Raw genomic sequence first — 23,513 nt, 5'->3', positions numbered from 1 at the left:
TCACACACCTGGAAGGAGCCGGATCATCCCCAACTTACCTGTGCAACGGGAAGGAATCCTGGAAAGAGCAAGGCCAGGCGGGCACTGCCCCTCTCGCCCCGGGGAGGGCTGGCTGGGGCTCTGCCCGGTGCCACCCGACATCTTCCCATGTCAAGGAGCGAACGCAATCCCAGGGTGCCGGGAACAAACCCCGGTGCTGCGCCAGGACTGAGCTCGGGATGCCCGGAGACGGGTCACAGCACCCTGTTTCCAACCCGAGGAGAAACCACGCTTCGTTCGGTATTTTAAGGTACCAATAGAGCAGCGGACCCCCGCGCTGCCGTGCAGAGGGGAAAGGGCGAGGGGCACGTCCCCGCCGCACCACGGGGCGGGCAGCGCTGGAAAGGGAGCGGCAGACAACAGTGATGCTCAACAGGACCTCACGTTTATTATTGAGAAGTGATTAATGGTGAAAAGAAAGGCAATGCCCATTTCTCATTGGCTTAACAAGAAACTGAAGAAACATATTCACTACACATTTTACAATATTTTTTTTTTTGTCCAAAATTCATTTTCCTGTAAACAAAACAAGTTTTTACCACTGTTCTCAGCTTTCAAAAATCAAATTAATCCAGGCTTAATCTGTAAATCCGTATAATGCACAAGAACAGAACATTTCTTAGGACTCCTAGTACTTGACTTTGAGTAACAAAGGGTCAGAGAAAAATGAACCACCTTTAAGACACAACCTCATGGACAATTTCTGTTCAATTCTTCTTAGGCCAAAACCCCAACTTCCTCATAGAATTCCTCCTCTTCCAGGTCAGCAGGGGGGAAGAAAAAAAAAAGTTACTCCACTTTCTGTGGTGGATGTTACAGCTCGGTGTTCAAGTGCAAATGTCAAAACCAGGGGAAGGAGGCGCGAGGGGGTGGAAGGGAGGGAAGCATTGGGGTTTAAAAATTAAGAGGAGAAAAAAAAAAGGTATATGCCCCTTACGGACTTTAAGATCTGAAAAAACATAGTAAAAAGACAAAAAACAAAGCGTATGCTCTGAAATCACAACCAAAGCCAAAAGAAAGGGGACAGTTTTTACCTATACTCTACCTAGAAGGGAATTTTTTTTGTTGTTTTTGTTTTTTTAAGTCCTATGTCTTGTGAAATTCCAATACTTTTTTTTTTTCTTTTTTAAACTGCAAGTTTGTAAGAGTCTTTTTGAAGTCAATGAAATTAAGAAAAAAAAGTCCTAATTATCTCTGGGATATTTTTGCTCTTTCTTTCTCTCTCTGAAAGATAGCTGGGATGCAGTATCTGCTGCAGTCTCTGTGGAAGGAATGGCCTTTTACTTGACACGGCCTTGGCGTTCCTGCAAAAGAAAAAAAAGAACGCGTTAGCCGAGAGCAATTTTATTCACCGCTTTTCACGCATCAGCATTTCAACACGTGGATCTGCGATGGAAACCGGTCCCACGCGAGCAAAGTCCGAGAAGGAATATTTCTGTTTGCAGAGGAGGTGCTGTGACTGCATACGGCTAACGTGACAGCGCATCCCACCGCTCGGGTCCAGCGGCTCATCGCGTTTTCCCTTTACGGGGGCTGTCGATACCGCAGCTCCGCTCCCCTTCCTCTCTCCTTGCTTGCGGCAGCTTCCTTCAGCAGAATTACAGGCTCTCCCCAGGACAGACACCACCAGGCTGCTCCAAGCTAGAGGTTTAACAGCATAACGAGGAATGGGGGGGAAAGGACAAAAAAAACACCACCCAAAAAACCCCAAGAAGGACAAACCGAGGGAAAAACAAGCAAGCCTAGGTCAGTGCTGGAAACCAGCAAAGCAAGACTTGGGCAGCTTTGGGAGCAGGACTCGGGAGCGCCGTAGGGATCGGGCAGAGCTCCCGCGCTGGGGAGAAGGAAGAGGAGGAAGCGAGGAAGGCACGCCGGGGCCGCGGCACAGCTCTGCCTGCGCCCAGCTGCTGCCGGAGCAGGGCAGCCCGGCTCCCCGGGCGTTGCACGGACCCGCGGCTTCACCTGAGCTCACACGTGAGCATCCGAGCAGCCTGCAGCTCAAACCTCGGGAGCACCGACGCCTGCCTCGGTCTGCAGGGACCGCAATAGCCCACAGCTACCTGCAGAACACCTCACCGGTAACTCTGAAACCTACTGATGGCATCTCATGCAAAAACCAACAGCTTCACAGGGGTTTCTCACCGACTGCTGCTACCACCCCCTCGGTGTTCATCCACACCTCTCCTCCAGCACTGAAGGAACACACCGTCCAGACAAGCATTTGCACCAACTGAACACCACAGCACCAAACACGCCCAGGCACGAAGGGCTGCTACATCCTCTCCTGTGCCGAGCACCACGTGCCACAGTCTCTTCTTCTGATAAACCCAAACCCAGCAGCTTTGCACAGAAGTGAGCTTGGACGCTCGCGAAGGGTTAAGAGATGCTGCCCGGCCCATGTTCAAAGTGCCATTTCCAGATGATATGACACCAGCTCAAAAATAAAACCTGTCAACAGCTAAAAGCCTCTTGGCTGATGCTCCTCCCTGCCCCGTACCTGCATCTTCTCCGAGCACAGAAAAGCCCCTGCAGTCTCTCGGGTGAAGGGCACTACTGCGTTTTGGCTCCAGCTCCCACGCTCAGCGGTGGAGCGAGTTAATGGCCACCTAAGCCAGTCCTGAGGATGCCAAGTCCATCCCACCTGCACCGCAAAGCAACACCTGCCGTAGGTGCCCGCTGGCAGAGCCAGGCAACGCGGGTTCTCCCTTCTGTTAGCTTATGTCGCTTAGAGAGCGGGGACACTGTTAAGGCTCTGACGAGCTGAAATCTGGTTGGTTTGGCTCAGGATGCTTCCCTGCGAGTCTGCTCCTCCGCCCGGGGCTGTGTCACCTGGCGTCAGGGCAGCAGCAGAGCTGCCCCATGTTAACCTGGCGGTCGGAGGCACCTTCCCTTCCACCTCGGCAGCGCGCTGGCAGGGGGAGCACGCAGCCTCTGCCAGAAGCACGCAGGTTGCTCGAAGAAACGACGTCCTCTGCCACCACTGCTAAATCCGGGCAGAGCTCGTCTCTGAGAAGCTTCGATCCCGGGCTAACAGCATGTATAGCCATCTATTCTTAAAAACTTTCCCAAAAAGGGAGGCCTTGCACCCAGCTCGAAACAATACCCCAGGCTTTGGCAGCCCCTCAGCCGCACGCACATGGTGACCCAAGGCGGCTTCAGCTCCAAGTCCTCTGCACAAGCTGGACGGCAAAGCAAGCCCTATGTGATACCGTGGACAGATTGCCTTCTGGGCAGAGGGGTTAGATGAAGGCACACAGTCTCTTCAACAATATTTGCCCCACATACATTGACTTAATTCTCCTCTTCTCCAGTAACTCTGCCCAAATCTGTTGCAGGTGCTATTTGTTGCTAAAAAACGTCATTGCACAACAGAAAAAAAAAAAAAAACAACCCTAACGCACGGTGGGAAGCAAAGCCAGTCTTGAACGTGAAGTAAAACAAGCGCTGCAGGGAAAGCCACAAATCGAAAGGAAGGTGCCAAGCCCTGTTCCTTCTCTGCTGCCTGGCTCGGCAGCCAGCACATTAAACAAGGACAGATGGCAACGTGACGCATTCTTTCAGGAAGAAGCCGCAACTGCCCGAGCTAATGCCTCCGTCTTCCCAAACGCAGACACGGGATAAGCCGGCTGCCAGGTTCAGTCACCCTCGTCTCCGTCGGCAGCCAGGGCCAGCGTCCCGGGCCAGCTGCAGATGGTGGCCGAGGGTCCTGCTGCACGAGTCGCCCCGTTAGCTGACCAGATGGACCCCCGATTCGCCACTTCTCCTCCCTGTTGTGAAGGTGAAGCTGCTCCTGAGGATGGGAGCATGTGTGTGGTTAACACAGGGAGCAGGAAACAGGACCCAGCCTCGGTGCAAAAGGGACCCCCCTCAAAACCCCAGTGTGCCAGAACAGAAGACATCACCTTTAAGAGAGGCTAGAACAGATGTCCCCATGTCCCCAAGCTAGAGAGGGGACCAGAGACATGCCTGAAGCGAACATCTTAATTTCAGGGTGGATTATAGCCCAGGTTTTCTCAACCCAGTCTTCTGTTCAAAACCTCCTGCTATTCAACCTCAAAATACCAGCACAAACTACCCGCTCCCCTCCATCAGTGCTGCAAACGGTATCCTAAGGAGTCTGGAACAGAAAAATGCAGCATGACATCTAACCACACCTGCTGTGGGCTCTCCAGGAGCTGACTTCAACGCCTACCTCGGGCTGTCCTGCCCTCCGCAAAGAGCAGGGCTTTAGGCACAGCCAAACCTCCACCCCAGGAGACGTGGAGGCAGCCAAGAGCTCTGCCCGGCCGAGCAGGTGCTGCTGCGGGTGCTGCTGCCAGGGCTCGACGGCAGGGAAGGAACAGCTTTCTACTCTCCGCTAATTTCAATATTGCTTTTCTTGCTCATCTCTGGGAGATTCACAGCCGCTCTCTTGCGTCTCCTCCTGGGAAAGCAGGGTAGCCAAGGCCTGAAGGATTTTTACACCATCTGATCTGCCAGCCCAACTGCAGCACATCCCGTGAACACACCTCGGTCTTCGGGGTGTTGTGGAGTTCCAAGCGAGGACCCAAATCACAGCAAAGCAGCAAACAGATCTACCAGAACACACAGCAAAGGTCAGCGGTGTTGCAAACATTCATCCTTCCTGGCTCATCTTCCCCCAAAATCATGGGCTGTGGGACGGTGTAACCCACAGCCCACCCAGCTATGGGACAGCCCAGGGGAAGGCAGAGCAGCACCTGCACGCACACGCTGGGCCCTGCTCTGCCATATATAGTCCCTGGAGGGCAAAGAGATTCCATCAGAAGGTGTTTTATTCTCTTCGGCTGCACTTTCATTAGACCTGGGCCGTGTCTTCTTGAGCCACGTGGGAGGAGCAAGAAAAAGACACCAGCTCAGACTCTCGTCTCCATCTATCAAATCCCTCAGGAAGCGGAGGGGCAGGAGCACCGCAGCACCGAAATGGCTGAAGCGCAAAGCGCTATGTCGATTACTAGAAAGAAGCGTGCCGTCGCTCAAATCAAGTGTTGACACCCACACATCACTGCGAGCGTGCTTCTGGGCTGGCGGTGTTTAGAGGCACCACGCTCAGACAAGGCGAGCATGTGTAAGGAGGAGCCCTCCGTAATCATCCCGCTTAAGCCACTTCAGTCACGTCACCGCTGTTCCCGGGGGGCTGCAGCAATGTCACAAGCCAGGTCCCGATAATAGCAACTGAATGAGCTGGTGGGAGAAGGCTGATGAGAGATTATGTTATCTAGTCACACTGTGGGGAGCCAACAACAACAAAAGGCTCAAGAGTTTGTACGGAGAAATGATGACAATAGGTGATAACACTGCACATTTGTTCAGAGGCTCTTACCTTGATTAACAACCTCAATACTCCTCCGGCAAAGGTAAGGATGCTATTGCCACACTACAGATGGGGAAATAGAAGACTATAATCAAAGGGAGGGCCTGGAGAAGAGCCAAGAGCATGGCTCCCAGCTGTGTAGCATACAAACCACAGCTTATTTGGACCTGTCTGACCTGGAGCACAGTGTAGCAGCCTGAAGACATCAGGCGGGCCAGGAAGCAGTCTCGGTTTCACCGAGAAGGTCCTACAAGCAAAAGGCATCGCTCGCCCAGTAACTGCCCACAAAGGAACAGCAGGAGATCACTCTGTGAGAGTACAGAATCATCAAATCGTTTGGGTTGGAAAAGACCTTTAAGATCATCCAGGCCAACCATTAACCCAACACTACCAAGTCCACCACTAAACCAATTCAGGGGAGAGTAGTAATTTCATGTTTCCTGGCTTGGTGGCTGGATTATTTTTTAATGAAAGTAAAAACTAGGAATCATTAAGGTTGGAAAGGATCTCCAAGATCATCAGCCCAACCACCAACCCAACACCCCCATGCCCACTAAACCATGTCCCAAAGTGCCACGTCTGCCTGTTTTTTGAACCCCTCCAGGGATGGTGACTCCCCCACCTCTCTGGGCAGCCTGTTCCAATGCTTGACTATCCTTTCCGTGAAGAAATTTTTCCTAATATCCAATCTAAACCTGCCCTGGCGCAGCTTGAGGCCATAATGGTCTACACTATGCCAGTCTCATTCCCCAAAGGGGTGAGACACCCAGCAATCAATCAAGCACTGGCCTTAAGACACGCACCCGCAACTCTCCCTCACAGGCACCTTGCTCAACAGCCCGACTCAGCCCACCACGCCTGCTGCAACGACCCGGTGTTTTGCTGCTCGAGTTCCCCTCCCAACGCTGCTGCCTATTGCACGCTGGACGCAGTCCTGGCAAACAACGCAGCAGGATCTCCCTGTGCCCGCGTCTCCGAGGCGAACGTCTGACTTGCCTTACAAATCAGCAGTTATGGCAGCCCGTTGCCTCAGACGTGCCCAGCACAGCCATCCCAGCAGGATCAGCTCAACGCATGGTCACAGTCAGCACGAACGATGGACGATGCATCGGTTTCTTATTATGCTCATCTGCTCCAAACAGCCTAACTGATTTACAAACCAAACATGAGGTTCTCCTGTTGTCAGCATTAGAAAGCCATCAGAATTACAGAGGAAAGCTACATCCTAGTCTGCCTCACCTAGGAAAGGGGATAAAAAGTCAGATACAGGGATCTGGTCATATTCAGACATCTTCATCCTACCTCTTGTTCACGTACTGGAGCTCACCACCAAGAACGAAGACAGGAGATATGCAAATAAAAGTGACTCTTTGTCAGAGCAGGAAAGACCTTTTGTTTTACAGATCAAAAAATCTAACAGAGCAAAACCAAATATCCACACAACCCCAAAAGGGACAAACTCGCATCACTGAAAAAGCACGAGCCAGGCAGGGATGCAGCTGTGCCTGGTCAGCCCCTGCAATTCAGACTTTGCCCCCAAAACACTGAGGGAAGCACCGGTGTCCCCTGCCACCACACTGAGCACGCATGGCTGGGCAGTTAGGAAGTTCTGGTTTCCTCTCAAAACCCAAGCACACCGCGACGCTGCTACACGCCCGTCACCTCACCATTTAGTCAGAAGGATATGAAGTCACGGAGAATAAATAAGGAACAGCGAGACGCGATTCTTCAGGTACAGCTGTAAGCCAAAACGTGCCTTAACGTCAGGGAACATAAACAGCACAGTGGCCACGCACTTTCCATCAGACGTTGAATTTCCATGTCAGAGCAACTAGCTAGGGGTAAGGAGGAATAAAGAGTGCCAGGACTTTCCCCCTGAAGTGGGTTTTATACAAGTGAGGTGGTCCTGGCTGTCAGATACCAGCAGGCACGCTGCTGTTCCCTAGCATCTTTCAAGGCATCTTTAAAACTGATGCAACCAATTGCAAAGAATAAACTTCCTGCTTAAACATCACATTTGATTGCATGAATAAAGCAGCCCAATTCCCCAAAACATTTATAATTACCCTCCTGTAGAGAGCCTTGCCCCACAGAGCAAAACTTGTGCAGGAAACAGCATGACAAAAAACCCTAAGAACGTGCATGAATATTTAGAGCAAAGAGCAAGGCAGAGCCGCCTGGGAGGACTCCCAGTGGCATTCCATGCTGGAACAACTAGGCTCCCACTGGGGACTGGAACTGGACTTGCTGGCTTTGGACCACAAGCAAAACAACAACAGCACAAGCCCTTTCAAGTCATTAGGATGGAAAATAAAATCCTCCTTGTCTTACAGCAGGGAGTCTTTATCCTTCCCTGTCACTACAAGGGACGAGAAATTTGCCATGTTTCTTTTTGCAGTTTGCTGCTTTAAGCATGCCAGCGCTTCCAATTTGGGCAGCTCTATCTTCCCAGTACGGAGCAGCGCACTTGGCTTTGACCTATCAGTCCACGCCGAAATCCTCACAAAGCAGGGAAGTTAAGAAACTTAATAGCATGGAAAAAAGTAATGGGAATAGTTAATGTGAAAGTTTAAGCAAACAGTGTTGAACTGCATTTACCAGAGGCTCACTCTGAGCATCGCACCAGAGTTTCGATCTCCAGCAGGTAACAGACCAGTGCTCCTTCTCATTTGGGTTTACATGAAATGTGTTTTGTGACTTTGGTTACCTTAAATCATAGCTCATGCAGATTAGCACCTGAAAATGAGTGCTACGTGAGTCTTTAGAAAAGGAAGGACCCCCACTTTAATGTTTCAAAATCCTCACTGCTGTAAAGTTAGTAATGCCTCTGTGCTGTCCTGTCACACCACGCAAGTGTAATGCCAAGGACCGAATGATCTTGTGTGGAGAAAACCTGTGGAGCTTCACCGGAATTTGTAGTTCCACGTATTCATAAAAGTTCTAGAGAAAGGAGTGAATAATAAAGTGACAGAGTTTACTGATGATACTAAGCTATTTGGGGTAATAAAACCAGCAGCCAACTGCGAATAAATGGAGGACTTTGCGAGAAAAAGCAGCTGAACATTACAGTGACTTTGGTGTGGCTGGTTTAGGAAAAAGCACTGTCCTAACTCTAAGATGACAGGCTCCAAACTGACCATTAACAATTGGAAACACGAGCTCAGGGTTACGGTCTGTAACTCTAGGAAAACGCCTACCATCAAGGAAAGTAAACATCATTCAGAACAGCTCACTATGCCTTTATACAAACCCAAGCTGCACCTCTACCCTGAGCAGCGTGTAGCTCTGCTCCTCTCCATCTCTACGGGCAGGCAGAAGAACTGGAAAAGGGTCAGAGAAAAGCAACAGGGACGAGCAAAGGACAGAAGGGTTTTCATCTGCAGAGCCACCGTGCCCTAGCTCTCGAGCCTGGAAGAGACAACGACTGTAAAAGCAGAGCAGGCACAGAGAGTACGCTGAAATCAGCTGCTCACCACCCCTTCCAGCACAAGAACTAGGGAGCACCATGAGGCAGACCCAAAGCGAACCAAAAAGATTTGCTTCTTTCCACAACACATAATTAAGCTGAAGAACTTGCTGCCAGGATCCTGAGGATGCTCAAGGAATGCATCAACATCTTGGACAAGAAGAGAAATCATGACCCGTTAAAGACAAAGATACAGCCTCTGGGTGAAAAGAATTCCTGAGTCACATATTGTTAAAGGCAAGGAAAACCTTCAGAGAGGGATAAACATGTGCTTGCACTGTCCTTACAGGCACCTGCTCTTGACCAGGTTATCGTTACGGCACACACAGCTTTTTACTTGGAAAAATAAAGTAAAGATGCTCGAGCAATGTCTCTCTACGTGCCCATCAGATCTGCAGATCTCGCAGCCACAAGAGATGCAACGCTAGACTACGCAGACTGACGGTCTGACCCACTGCAGTTGTTCTTGTGTTTGAGGCTACAACGCTGCCTCCATCCCAAATAAGGCAGAAGAAATACTTCACGCTACAAGAAAAACACACAATATTCTGTATAATGAAAGGACAAGAGGAGATCTATTTGCCTACTTCTGTCAACCATGAAGAGCTGAATTCACAAGCTCAAGTAAAAGAGCCAATATTCCCTACAGCCCTTTGTGTGTACCCTCATTTTATTGCCACTCGAAAGGGAACACACAGCAGTATTCACGGGAACACAGTTTTATGTTTCAACTTTTTTTTCCTCCCCCTTTAAACATACCAAGAACACGGCACTCAAATCAGCTGAACCCCAAATGAGGCTGGCTTGCACCAGCCAAAAGGCTGATGATCACGACTTCACCATTTCTTAAAGATTTGCAGATGACGATGGGAAAGTGTCTGAAGTCATTTTACAGGAGATGGCATCAAATTATAAATAACAGAGCTGAGAGAGCAGAGCCTTCCCTGTGTGTACAGATACACATAGGGAAGGAAACTAAAATAGCGTGGTTTCTTTTCTCCCTAAGATTAGAAACAAAAGACAGCATTTTAGGTAGATTTTATCTAAGTCTTCTAAACCGGTATTACATTACAAGAAATAGCTCTGCAGTTAACCACAAAAAAAAAAAAAAAGCTCAGCATTGTCCTTTTAGAAAAAAAAGTTCTAACGATATGGAACCAAAAATGCAGCCTTCATCTCCAAGTTCTTGCTGAAGAACAGCTTACAAAATCCGAATGCTTTATCATTAACTGCCCAAATGCACTATTACGTGACTTATACGCAATTAAAAAGCCTCACGCTGGGCAGCTAGTCACTGGAAGGAGCTACAATCAACTCTCTATCCCAGTCATCAGCTTGGATAATGACAATCCTTGTTAACGGAGACCTCCCTGGGTAACTTTGCTCCAGTAAAAGCAGGGTGGCATGGCTCTCGCTGGCAAGTGGCCAGCGTTCTGCACCACCAAGGAGTCGGTTTATTAACTCACAAAGCCGTAAGATAGCACAATGACTACCAGGTACAAACAAGAACATCCAGGCAAACAAGAGGGCTGTAATAATTGCAGCAAAAACAATCGCACAGTACAGAACGAGAAGCTTCCTAAAAATGAACACCTGTCACATAACACTTCACAGGAGACGGGAAAAAAAAGAAAGCAACTTCTTTCAGACAGCAAACCGTTCCAGAACTACATTTTCATTAAGAACAAGCAAGGACCCTTGTGCATGAAGCTATTCTTGATGTATGGCACATATACAAGGCTCACGTATCAATGTACTTCAACCATCTTCTTGGGATTCTAATCAGCTTCCAGCAGTGTTTTGTGACCCACTGCACTTCCGCACCAGACAGAAGATCCAGGGAACTGAACAAGGACCATGCCCTGGTGCTTTCACTGAACAAACCAGCTGGCAAACACTTACCTTCTAAGGAAAACTACTTTTTCTGGAGAAGTAGCTGTTAATAAAATACGCCAAAACACAACATCTGTGTCAGTAGCTATTAACCTCAGTGTCAGCAAGTTGCCCAGAACACTTGGGATGATAAAAAAGAGAAGCCACCACTGCTGACATCTTACACACTCCCTTCTCGCATACCAAACCCTCCACGTTGTTTCTAGGGAATTTGCCAGCCACACACATGCAATTTCAACTCAACTGCTGAAAGAAGAACAAAGTATTTTTTTTTAATTTAAGACATTCATTTGAGGTCATTAGTATGTTCATAACGAATGCAATTAGCATATTTCTAAGAACGATCAGTTCAGGGTACTCTGCAACTGGGAGCTGAAATCACCCAGCCAAGGCGAATATAACCTGGATGGGAGGGGACACGAAGCTTTGCCCACACCAAGTGGGCAACAAGCGAGTTGGGAACAAGTTCACAAGAGCAGGACATGAAATAAACTCCCCCTGCTCGAGGGCATACCTGTAAGAGCTGCAAAACCTCCTCATCGCCTACGGCCGCGCTGCATCTGGCCCAGCAACTAGAGAAGAACCGCTCTGAATCCCATTACCGGTCCTCGAAAAACAATTTTAAACAGTGCATCTTGACAGCTCCTTAAACGAACTTCAACAAGTGGACTTTAAACATTAGATTTTATTATTTCACAATATTAACAAAATGTGACATTAAAATATTATTTTAAAGACTGCTAACAAGATATTAAGAGTGAGAGGCAGGGCTGTGAGGCAAGTGCAACAGGCTTGCTCTTCCACCACTCAACTTCCACTTTAGTTGCAGTGAAATGGCTCCCAGCTGCTCCCATTTTACAGATGGGGCAACAGAGTCCCCCATCTTACAGCAGAAAACAAGGATTAGAGCACCAGCTAGATCTAAGCCTTCCCCCTCCAATTTTCTCCTGCCTTTAAACAAAGCTAGAACACAACCAAAAACATGCGAAAATGCCCTAAGCGCTTTGTAGTGCTGGCTTAAAGGTATCGTAAGAACGAGGCACTCCGTACGTCAAACAGCCAGTACCAAACTACTAGAATAAGCAGTATGGTTTCCAGTTCCTCTGTTACTGGGCAAATATATGGGCATGGACACACACATACAGGATTTAAAAGGCCTGGCAATAAACTGAGAGAAACCGTGTGCATTGCTGAACAGTGGAAGGTATTTGCAGCAAGGAAATTCTGTCCCGGTGCATCAATCAATCAGCTGCACTCTGGCCAGGATTTGGAGCAGAAAGAACAAATGGCCTTAGGATCACGGGATGAAAGGAACTGTGAGTGCAAGCCCTGTTCCCTTGCTGTCATAGGAAACAGTTGGCTTTGCCTGGATATGCAGCATCCAGGAACCGAATCTTGTAGTCAGAACGACTGTCCTGGTGGGTACGGTGGAACCAAAGAAACACAGCACTAGCCAGGACGACTGTAACAGCAGGAGAGAAGTGCTACCCCACCCTATAGGAAATATGCTCTCTCCTCCCCTCCGAGGTTACAAAGGGGGAAGAAAAAAAAAAGAGCTTTGCAAAATACATCAGAAAGCATTCCTTTTTTACAGTGACTGCGAAACACTCTGCTAGTTTCAAATAGGCCATCCAACGCCACTTAGTATTCCCTTAAATCACATCTTCCAAGGGGGGCAGTGACACTCGCCACTATTAATACTCCTTCAGCTGGCAGACGATGTCAGCTGAGACACAAAGCAGCACATTTCCGGAAATAACAGCTCCAATCTGGCAAATCACACTTTTCTGTTTCGAGGCTGGTATACCTCAGCACGAAAAAACCCACAGAAAACCACCCTGCCTCAACACGCACCAACGTCCCAACGCAAAGCGTCTCTCAGCGACTGCAAACCTGGCAGCCGAGCACTCTGGCCCTGGAAGGGACAGGACAGGACTGGTTTTCATGGGATAACCTTCCTAAAATCCCTGGAACCTGCGAGCAGCCAAGTACCCCAACCCTGGGCAAGGCAATGGGAGAAAGAACCAAAATAAACTTCCCTCAGAGTTGACATTCGTTGCTGTTAACCTTTCACATGCAAGCAAATCACCAGCCAAGATCTTTACACTGAGGTCACTGCAACAAGTTTCCTAGAAATACAAGTGTATTACTATGGGCTAGGGATTTTTGTTGGGGTGGGTTTTTTTTTTCTTTTTTTAAACAAAGATAAAACAGTCATTACAGGGAAGAAGTTGGTGACATGCTCTACCACAAAAGCAGCTGTTAGGATTTCAAGAAGTCCTAAACTGCTTCAGGTAGGATCGCACTGGGAGTCAGCTTCATCATTTTGGGTCAGGAGAACACCCGAACCTTTAGAAAACTGGATTAGTAGAGCAAAGCAAGACACTCAAAAGAAATGGAGATTAGTCTCCAAGGACAAGATGGGCACAGGCAACAGAAAAGGACAAGCAAGAGCATGATTCAGTGTTTTCACTGCTGAACCATTTACCCTCCTTCACTGGCCAAAGGGAAGAGCATGAACACTAAGCAAAGCATTTTTCATATGCTTTCTGGGAACTATTTTAGGGAATTCTGAAGAAGTGACTCTAACAGTGAGAAGTATAAAAGATTATTCAACAGTTTGCAGACTTTCACAAGAGCTCGTCCATCTGCTCGGGTAGCAAGCAGGAATCAAACTGCAAATCAGACAATTGAAGCCAAGTGAAACAATTGCAACTTGCTAGAAGTTCAAAATAAGCCAAACCTTGAGACATTTAAGCTTCAAGGAACAGAAACGCAGAACATTAACATATCCCCACCATCCAAAGACTGGTGGCAGAGACAACAAGCTGCTAGCAATGGGATTTCCCCGAGAAAAAGGCAGCTTGACAGACCGCAGGCAGGGAGCTGTGCCACCGGCTGCTGCCAGAGCAGCACTTTAACTTTCCAGTGCCTCAACTCTGGTTTTCGGATTTTTTTTTTCTTTCCAGATGATTACCTGAGACATTTCAAGGCAGACAGAACATGGCTTGGGTTTTTTTTGCCACCCACAGTCCCAGTGTAACCATCAGCATTCACTCCCGGGGCGGGGAGGGGGGGGAACCAAAGCCTGCTTGAGCAAGAATGACTGCTTCTCAATGAAATCATGAAAGAGCAGTTACAGAAACCTCAACCATCTTCAAGGCTGCGTCAGCAAGCAATTGAGGAGGTCAAACTGTCGCTGAAAGGAAGACCAAGTCACTTCCTCCGTGCCAGATGTTACAGGGCAAGGGCCCTGAGCGGGCGACAAAGAGTGAGTCAACGCTAAAAAGCAAGCACCAACTGTGTATCTACAAGACTCCCTCCTTGCTATGAATTCCAGGGACATATGACTAAGTTCCATTGCAAAGAATAAATGTTTTCCTAATCAACCGCTTCTGCACTGGAGTGCCACGCTGAATCCACTCCAACATCGTTCAGAAAGGAGGCGCTGGCACACTGAACGTCGATCAGCTACCGTTCTGCTTCTGACCCTCCTACGCTAGCACGTCTCAAAGAAATTGAAGAAAGCAGGGGAGGAGACTTCAAAATGCAGTTGAAAAGATGACTAAAGATGGTTTACAGTTTTAAGAAAAAGTCGCTAAGCCACATTTTTTAATACCTTACCCATTTTCAGACATTGCAAACAACTTGCAAACACAGCAGCCTTCCAGCAGAAGAGACTGTCAGTCTGTCCGCCTTGCCCCCAGCCTTGCGGACCCCGTTGCTCTTCCTTCCGCTTGCTACCTGCTCACGTTTACCCAGCGTTAACTCTTCCCATCCATCCAACCCCCACCCGCCCTGCGGCAGCACTCCTCCCCTCCCCTGCATCCTCCCACCGTGCCAAGGGTCTGCCCCTCTCGCGCTGCAAGCTGTTGCTCCCTAAAGGCGGATCTGGAGCGCGTGAGATGTCCCACTTCCTAAGATGTCCTGCACAGACCAGATTTCTGATTGCCTTCAAAACCTCAGTTAGTAAAAGAGAAATCACCGCTTCAGTACAGGCTGGATACTAAGCGGAACAATTTTAGGATGTGAAGTCACACAAAAATCTTCAGGTTCTCAGAAAAATGAAGTTTACACCTCCACACCTTGCAATGTATTCCTCCCTTACAGATTTTCTTCAAGCACTGCAAGTGCTAGGGTAGCAGTTGCAAAACGTGACCACCTTTGTGTACGGGTGATGCTGTTTATACAGACAATGCTCCGAGTGAGAGAGAGGGGAAAAAAAAAAAAAACCCTAAAAACTGCATTCACCATCATGGTGAGCAGTTGCAGCTCCTGATTCAGTTCTTCAGCTGCTGGGTGGAAAATTCCCCATTGCTGAAACTAAAAGAGATCGTCAGAAAACCTGGCAAACTACCAGAAAGCTGTGCTAATGCTAATTTCTAATTACTGTTTTGATCAAATACAAGCAAGACCCCCATTGTGGGGAAGGTCGGCTACAGGTGACTTTAACACAGCTGTACCCAAGTAAGATTCAAGGCCCACTGGTCACCGAATTTCGGGCAGAATTTTCAATTAGCAATCCTCTTGTTAACGAACCAACGACGACAGCGAGCTTCAAGCCAAGAGACCCAAGCGGCAAGCCGGCGCAGCTGCAGGCAGGCGGCGAGCACGGCGAGCGCAGTGAGCGCGGCTCACGTGCCACGCTGCCGGGCAGTGCCCACGCAGGCGACAGCCCACCGGCCTCGACGGCGGCACAGCTCGCTGCCAAGAGGAACAGAATGACCCGCTCCGCGTCCGCCGGAGAGAGGACACGTAGTCACGGACTTAAATTGCAGCAAGGGAGATTTAGGTTGGGCATTAGACAAAGCCTTCTAACAGGAAGGATAATTAAGCGTAGGAATAGATTGCCTGGGGAGGGACAGGAACTGCCGATCCTGAAGGTTTTACAAGTGGTGGGAAGCATCCGTCACGCTGGCCCCACTTGGGGCAGGGGGTGGATTAGGGGCCATTCAAAGACCCGGCTCTGTTTTCTAACAACTCCCCAAACCCCCCGCTGATCTCCTACTTCATACCGTTCCTACCCAGGAGCTGACAACAGCACAGAAATAAATTTTGTTTAGAATACAGTACTCGGGGAAGGCGGAGATTTAGAGCAACCGAAGGGCAGTCGACTGCAGGCAGGGCCTGGGCGAGCCTCCTCACGCCGCTCTGCGGGGCGCGGGCACCCGTTTCCACCCCAAACAGGGGTTGCCATTTGGGCAGCGGGTTCCACGTGCAAGCACATAGCTAGCCAAAAGGCAGACTGATGCCCGCCAAGCTCGCTCACAAGCCCACGCCTTCAGGCCCTGGATTTAGTCCGGCGCAAGGCGGCCCTCCTCCATCTCCTGCCCCACAGGACTTTGCCGAGACAGACAAACAAGTTACCTTTTTAACATTTTCCTCCTCCTCTTGGCGTTTCTCATAGTGTGAGAAGTCATCAAAGATGGAGGTGGTGTGCTTGTAGGTGGCAATGATTTTCAACACCTGCTTAGCCTTTTCCAGAGGCACCTCCTGAGTGTCCCTGGAGTTGGTCACTGGTTTATTCTCGTTGTTCTCTAGGCGGATGTGCCGCAGCTGGCTGTTGGGAACGTCCTTCACAAAAATCCACCTGACATCAAAACGTCCCTTCCACTTGTCCTGGGACCACACACCCGCACACGTGTTATAGTCCACAGCAGATTTCATTTCTGCTACTCCGCAGAAGTGACCACTACCGTTGACACTGAACAGTAAGTAAACGGGGCCCTTCCCGTTCATGGAGCGATAGGCGGCATCCAGTCTCTTGTTGCCGTGCTCTGTACTGCACCAGATGTTATATTTAATGGAACGGTGGATATCGTCCTCAGAGTAACTCTTAATGATGAAAACCCGGCCGTGTTTTGGGTTCCAGTCAAAATCCTTGGGGTTGTAGTTGTTGATGGATTTCAGCTTCTCCAAGACCGGGTGCGGCTCCGAAGGAGCAGAACCAGAACTGGCCTGAGACTGTCCCACTCCGTTACCGTCCACTCCGTTTTGACCGAACCCGTTGCCGCGATTACGAGGGGCAACCCAGCGGGTGGGCTGAGCCGCCTGCTGCGGCACAGGCAGCTGGGCCGGCTGCGGCGGCGGCGGGGGCAGCGGCTGCGGCTGCTGCCCGCTTGAAGCCTGTGCCACCGGTGGGCTGTTATTGATCTGCTGGCCCACGGGCTGCGGGGACACCTGGGCTGGCTGCTGACCAATATTCTGAACTAAAGCCTGCGCCGGGGCTTTTGCCACCGGCCCTTTGTTATCCCAAGTTCCAATATCCATGTTATGTTTTATCGGCGGCGGCGGAAGACTTGAACCCGCAATGCCATTCTTGGTCTTCAGCTTGGGCTGCTGCTTAGCTGGTTTGCTAGCGATGTCAGCCCAGGAGGTCGGCTTTGGAGGAGCGATAGTAGCTGGAGGCAAACTGTTAGATGCCACGATATTACTGGTAATGGATCCGCTACCGACAGCCGAACCGACGACTTTCGGGACGCTGCTTGCAACGTCTGTGCTGCCCAGCTTCAGGGCTGCCATCCCTTGGTCGATGGTGTTCATGCCGGGAGCCTTGTTCAGAGTCTCGTTAGCAAAGGCAGATTGCCCATCGATCATCGCTCCGCCCAGCGAGCTAGGGGCATAGGCGTAATTGCTACTATAGCCGGAGCTTTGAGTGGATTGTCCCTGAGAACTGTTATTCCCCCAAGCCGAAAAGTCAATCCCACTTGGAAAGAAGTTAAAGCCGTGCTGCCCGAGAAATGGAGTGCTGCCAAGGGCCCCTGGCTGCCCAAACATCGCGTCTGGGAGAAAGTGAGGCTCCCCGTTGCTCAGCTGTCCGTAAGAGGTTAGGTAGGGCATGGGTGGGTCACCCCCCGTAGACCAGGCAGCTTCGCCTAAGGAGTAGGAGAATCCAATGGAGGGACTGTAGTAGTTTGGTAAGTAGGAATCGGACATTGCAGTGTATGCATTATTCTGGAAAAAAAAAAAAAAAACAACAACAAACCACAACACAAAAAATAAGCACTGAATAGTTAGAATGAGTTGAACAAATTTCAAGCGACCAGGAATAAAAACCATCTTAGACTTCCCGTGCCCCACCCCTCCCTACCTTAGGGCTCGGCACATAAACAAGCCCGGCCTTGAAACACCTCCTTTGTTAGGAACGCTCTAAAAACCGTTTCATTGCCAGAAAGATTAAACACAAAGGCTTAGCAAGCTTCCCATGCTCAGATGGGAGCGTGTTGCGTTCCCGGCGCACGGTGTGGGACTGGACACCAGACCGCCCCCGAGCTCCTGCTCAGGCTATAAAAACAGTATCTTACCTATCAGCCAAATGTTAGCTTCTACTTTTTGGAGCTGCTACCAAGAAGGGCTTTTCTTGCCTGAGTAACGTACGTATGCACCTGCATTGTGCTGTCTGGGGAAAGGACTCCGAGAGAAGTGGAATATGGAGGAAAAAGGTCCAGCGGAAGCGCACTGCCAAAGTCATGAATGTCCCCAACTGCCTCCCTTAGTCCCTTCCTTAAACTTGTTACCCATAAAAACAGCTTTATCCCCACAATTTAAAGTTTCAGAGCTCAAAATATCCCAAGAACTTGCCAACAAACGTGGATTTAAAGCCTCATCCTCAAAACACAAACTGCTCCAGTGCTGCGGGCACACACACAAAAAAAATCCACCTGAACATGGCGAGTAATCAATAGGGTTTCAACAGGAACCTTTTACGGCACGGCGACAGCAGCAGCACAAGGCAGGCAGGCTTCAAATTCAGAGAGGAAAAAAAGCCGCTCCATACCTTGGTCTCCCTTTTAACATCCAAATAGATAGCCTTTAGGTTATGAAAACAAATGCCTAGTTTTACAACTAGGGAACTCTCGGACAACACCAAGATTTGCTTACATGAAAAACATCTGTCATTTTGCATTCAAACCAACGTCCCCTCCGGGGAGCGGTTAAAGCCACACTAATGGACATTATCATCCAGTAATTTGAACCTGTGCGCAGCCAGCCTCGTGCTATACAGCCGCTTTCGTGCCAGCCCAATGCAGACGAGATGAAAGTCAGGTTCAGTTCCCATTTAAAAGCTTGGCTTGCAGCGGGCTCTACTCCATTTTTCGTTGAATCATGTTTTCACGTGCCAAGTGCAGCTCCCGAAGGACTTCATGCCATACTGAAATCTACGGAGGCTCTCAAGATGGCTCTGGCACCCTCCAGAAACAGCTGGTTTGCCTCTCCACCTTCCACTGAGTTAAAGAAAAGCGACAGGTTTGGGGCTAACCTAGCCCCAACTTTACAAAAATTAGTAGGGATTATTTAACATAATGTGTTCAGAGACAAGGTTTGCTTCATTGTATACAACACTAAAAAGCTTTCTGTGGTACTTCATGGTGTGAATGCACGAAAACTCAGAGACGCTCTCTCCAACCTTTCTGTTTTCCCAAAGAAGGGGTCCCAAAAGCAATTTAATAACAAAACTAACTCTTATCCAGGGTACAGTTTTACTAATTGAGGAACTCAGTCCTGCTAAACCCAAACCAACAAACAATCTTTAGGGCTCAATCTGACCAAAAGCATGAATACTGACACTGACTAATTTGCAAGGCAAATGAAGGAACTTAAAAAAAAAAAAATTCTTATTTTCAACCAGCAAAGTCTCTTCAAAAGATAATCTCCTCAATTATAAGAGTAACAATATACTCTCCTGGAAATTAGCTTTAAGGGAACACGAGCACGCCGGCCCGTACCTGAGCCCAACAGGCAGAGCAGCACTTTCCGCAGGCTTCTCAAAATATTTTCTTGCATGCTGTTATACGTTTAACTTCATGAGGTATTTTAACGTAGTCCATATTAACCTGCAGAGTATTCACCAGCTATACTCACGTAGCAAGGAGGGAGCAGAACGATGGTTGAGCACCACCGGCTCAAAGCAGATTTAAGGCAGGCCCGCTGCTGTGCACTACCTGAATGTCTAGAACTACGCTTCGCTAGCAAACACGCCACCTCGCTCTGCTACCCTGCACTCGCACAACTGACACAGTTACTGATTAGTATGCAAATAAAACTTCACTGGCTTTTAATTCTCCCCAATGACTAAGACTTTTTGTACAGTTATTTCCTCAAATTCACTATTCCTCTTCACCTCAAGATTAGAACGAGGGTTTAAACTTGCTTGTTGTTGCTGTTAAGCTTTTGTTCTGGTTTTTTTTTTTTTTAAACTGTTGAAGAATCACTTACTGTGTATCTGAGCTTTAAAATACACAGTAACCCAATTTACTAGGCTGACAAGCTAGTAACAGTCGCACCCGCAACAGCAGCTCCTGAATGAGGAGCCATGAAACTTTATGACTTGTTACCCAGTGCTTGTGCGGAGAGCTCGGAAAGCAATTTCAGAAACCACTCGCGTTACCCTGCAGCAGTGGACTGCATGTAATTCATTTTTCAGAGCCTTATCTGTAACTCCCTTTCCCATCTTCAGAAAAGAGGTGCACGCGTTGATGCCTTTGTATTTTTGAACCTGGCTGGCCGGCTCAGCAGAACCGTGGTCCCCTCCAGACTGAACCCTGGGGTTTTGTTTTCTACTACAGCGAGTTTCAAAACATGGATGAGAACTGGCAAGCAACACAGCACGGAGAGAAACTCAGATAAAGTCACCCTAAAGTTTCATTCAAAGTTAACACGGCTGTTTCACCTCACTCCTGCTGAATTTCTAGAGCAACCGCTCTGCTCCACATCCTGGGGCACGCTCCAACCACTTCTTTGTTTTTAAAAAGTATTTTTACCGGTGTGACACAGGCAAAAAGAAACTAAATATTCAGTTGTTCTTAATCAAACATGCAAAATAGGGTAAAATACCATGTTGCTTCTAGCATTGTAGTAACCTTCACTCTCTTCAGGAGATTTAAATAAAACTACACTTTGTAGGAAATACTTCCCCATTCAAAAGGAAGCTGGGAATTGGTGATGTTAATTTCTGGGGTAGAAAAAGCCCACCACGAAATAACAGTTACTAGGAAAGTAGCTAGTTTTATTCAAGACTTGAGAAAGCAATCATGCTCCCTCACCCTATGCAGGTCGAATTTAGGCTTGTAGCTTTTCAGGGAGCTGAATGCACTAAGTTATCTGAACAGACAGGCTCAATTCTGAAGATTATGAACAGCTGACAGGACCTTAAAGAATACTTAGCCTCATACCTTTAGCACAAACTAGGAAAACACTTGTTGAAAATTTAACTGAGACAGAAACCTGTTCTTCTGTTCCAGTAAAACATGCGCCCCTTAACTGGAGAAAAAAAAAAAATTACACTGGCCAGTAAAAGTGATCAAAAAAATACAGAAAGGGAAACCCAGAACAGCTTATTTTTACTAATCACAACTGGAGAGGAAAGAGAAGCCAAGAGAATGAGCTAGCTGCTCCAGTGCTACTACAGATGTTTATCTATAATGCTTACTTGCACCATCTAATCAGCTGAACTCCATCTGTTGCATGTCACTCTCCTACCACTCATGAAGAAAACCAAACAAAAACCAGTTAACAGCAAGGCTAATTTTAAATAGAAAGTTAAGAAGAAAAGTATCTGGAAGCCTGACTTTCAGGAGCTGATCATAAACTCTCCAGCTTGACTTGTAAGTAAATTTCTCAAAAAGTCTTAACAGCCTTTATCACATGCATGTTCTGTGGGTGAAAAATAAGAGAAAACCCCATGACATGCATTTTCAGTTTACTTGGCGGAGAGATAAGAACATTGATAGTATCCTCCAAAAGCCCCTGGAGCGTAACTGCATCGTGTGAGGCAACTTCACAGCGCAACACAGTGCGTCTCCTCGTACGGTGTAAAGAGCCAGAAACCAGCAAGGAAACACGGTCGTAACAGTAAAACCGAAAGAGCAGAAATGGTGACTTCAAGACAGTTACGTTGAAAAAATGAGCTCAACGCCAACTGTAGGAAGTCCTTACGCCCCCAAAAAGTTGCTAAAACCTTTACAGCTCACCCACCGCAACCTAATAGATTTTAGCGTTTTCTGTCTGGAGAAAGGCTCGTATAAAATGGCACGTTATAGTAAGAAAGCTGGCAAATGTCAAAATGCAGTCAGTGGAGACATGGAACAAGCGGAGATGTGTCAAGGATGTTAAGCTCCCCTTCGCTAGAGAGCGGCAGGAAGCCCCGGGGCTCTCGGTGCTTCCTGCCCGTTAGCAGGCACTCTTACTCACCGGCCGGGCCTGGGGACTCAAGTAGGGTTCAAAGTCATCATCATTTAACCCATCCTTCTGATGCACGGATCCGTTTTGCACTGCGGAAAAGATTTAGAGCGTTAGAAAGAGCTCTGCCGATCCCCTCGAGCATTCACCAACTCGTAGCACTTAAAAGCCGGGCCTCGGACCACAGCCACCGCTCGCCACTTTGGCACACACCGCGCTGAGCCCAACGGAGAGCGGAGCGGGAAGACGCTTCGCCACCGCGCACACGCTCTTTCGCTGCAAACTTTCCCCAGCCCCAGGAGCGAGGACGGGCTCTCGGCTCCCCCCGCCAGCTCTCCGCCGTGCAAAGGCGCCCAGACCCGAGGACATGCCCAGCGCATTTCGGAGGAGCTCCTCCCCGGCCCTCCCCCGCGGGCACGCTCCCCAAAGGCGCGACTTTCCGGCGGGATCCCCCATTTCCCAGCCCCCCCCCGCCGCCCCCGCGCTCTCACCTTTGTTGCCTTGGCCCTTGGGTCTCTGGCGCGGCGGCGCGGCATGCAAAGAGAGAGGGAGAGCCGTGAGTCGGGGGGGGGAAGCGGCCCCGGCGCGGGCGGGGAGCCCGGCGAGGCGCGGCCCGGCCTGGCGGGGGGGGGGAGGCCCGGCCGCGCCGCAGCACAATGGAGGCGCGGCCCTGAGGTGGAGGGCGAAGGCGGGGGAGGCCGCGGCCGCCGCCCGGCCCGGCCCGGCCCGCGCCCCCGCCGCTAGGCCCCAAGCCGCGGCCTCGCCTAGCGGGCCAGGCCCGGCGCCGCGAGGGCGGGGGTGGGGTACGGCGGGTGGAAGGCCGGGCGGCGGCGGCGGGGCTCCTACCTGCTCCAGGAGGCTGCTGGCCGACATGGCTCCGCGGCGGGGGCTGCTGGCGGGGCGGGGCGGGGCGGGGCAGCGGGCGGCGGCGGCGGCTTTGTCCGGGCGCGGGCGCGGCGCGGCTGCCTGGCGGACTCGGGCTCGCCCGCGGCGGCTGCCTGCCCGGGGACGCTCTAGCCACCGCCTCGCCGCTCCTTCCGGCCCGCCTCTATGGCCCAGGCCCGCCGCCTCGCGCCCACACGCGCTTCCCCGGGCGGTCACGCGGCCCCGCGCGCGCGCCCCGCGCTCCCAGGCACAATGGCGGCGGAAGGGGGGGGGGGGGGGGGGAGCGCGGTGCATGCCGGGACGGCGGAGGACCCGTGGGGATCAGCGCCCCCTGTGGGCCGGGCGCGGGAGCGCAGGCGGGGGTGCGCGCGTGTGGGGGGGGCGCTCTTAAAGGGCCAGGCGCCCCCGCTGCCCAGCTGCGCTTTTCCAGCAAAAAAATGGCAAAGCCGAAAGCCCGGCTGCAGCCGCCCCCCCCCCACTCTGCGGCACCCCGATATGTCACACCCCTGCTGACGGCACGGCCCCCACCCCAGCACCCCAGGGTGCAGCGGCTGTCGCAGCCCGCCGGGACCCCCGGGCAAGGGGCTCCCCGGGCAAGGGGCTCCCCGGGCAAGGGGCTCCCCGGGCGCCAGCCCCAAGAGCCGAGGGGCGGGAGCGGGGGGGGGCAGCGCGGCCTGCCCAGACCCTGCGCCTTTCCCGGCCAGGAGAGGGGCGCAGCTC

General features: G+C 50.3%; 1 protein-coding gene across 2 annotated transcripts; it reads right to left on the bottom strand.

Annotated features, from left to right (window-relative positions):
- Positions 1-402: 402 nt before the first annotated feature.
- YTHDF2 (YTH N6-methyladenosine RNA binding protein F2) lies at positions 403-22,799 on the bottom strand. Of its 2 annotated transcripts, XM_075721843.1 has the most exons (5): positions 22,755-22,799; positions 22,400-22,424; positions 21,921-22,000; positions 16,098-17,684; positions 403-1,343 (listed from the first exon to the last, which is right to left on the bottom strand). In XM_075721843.1, the coding sequence occupies exons 1-5, from the start codon at positions 22,779-22,781 to the stop codon at positions 1,320-1,322; spliced, it is 1,743 nt and encodes a 580-aa protein (XP_075577958.1). In that variant the 5' UTR covers positions 22,782-22,799; the 3' UTR covers positions 403-1,319. The 2 variants fall into 2 exon arrangements, with proteins under 2 accessions (XP_075577958.1, XP_075577959.1); XM_075721844.1 differs by lacking the exons at positions 22,400-22,424; positions 22,755-22,799 and adding an exon at positions 22,122-22,156.
- Between the last annotated feature and the right edge of the window lie 714 nt (positions 22,800-23,513).

Source organism: Pelecanus crispus, chromosome 16, assembly GCF_030463565.1.
Source record: "Pelecanus crispus isolate bPelCri1 chromosome 16, bPelCri1.pri, whole genome shotgun sequence".
Lineage (NCBI taxonomy): Eukaryota > Metazoa > Chordata > Aves > Pelecaniformes > Pelecanidae > Pelecanus > Pelecanus crispus.
The sequence above is the reverse complement of the archived record's forward strand: the minus strand, read 5'-3'. Positions and strand labels throughout refer to the sequence as shown.

Excerpts from the sequence above, each read along its gene's own strand:
- YTHDF2 (XM_075721843.1), bottom strand. The coding sequence starts at position 22,781 with ATGTCGGCCAGCAGCCTCCTGGAGCAG. Across the intron at positions 17,685-21,920 it reads TGAGTCCCCAGGCCCGGCCG|AATAATGCATACACTGCAAT; the intron begins GTGAGTAAGAGT and ends TTTTTTTTCCAG. Across the intron at positions 1,344-16,097 it reads AGGAGGAAAATGTTAAAAAG|GAACGCCAAGGCCGTGTCAA; the intron begins GTAACTTGTTTG and ends TTTCTTTTGCAG.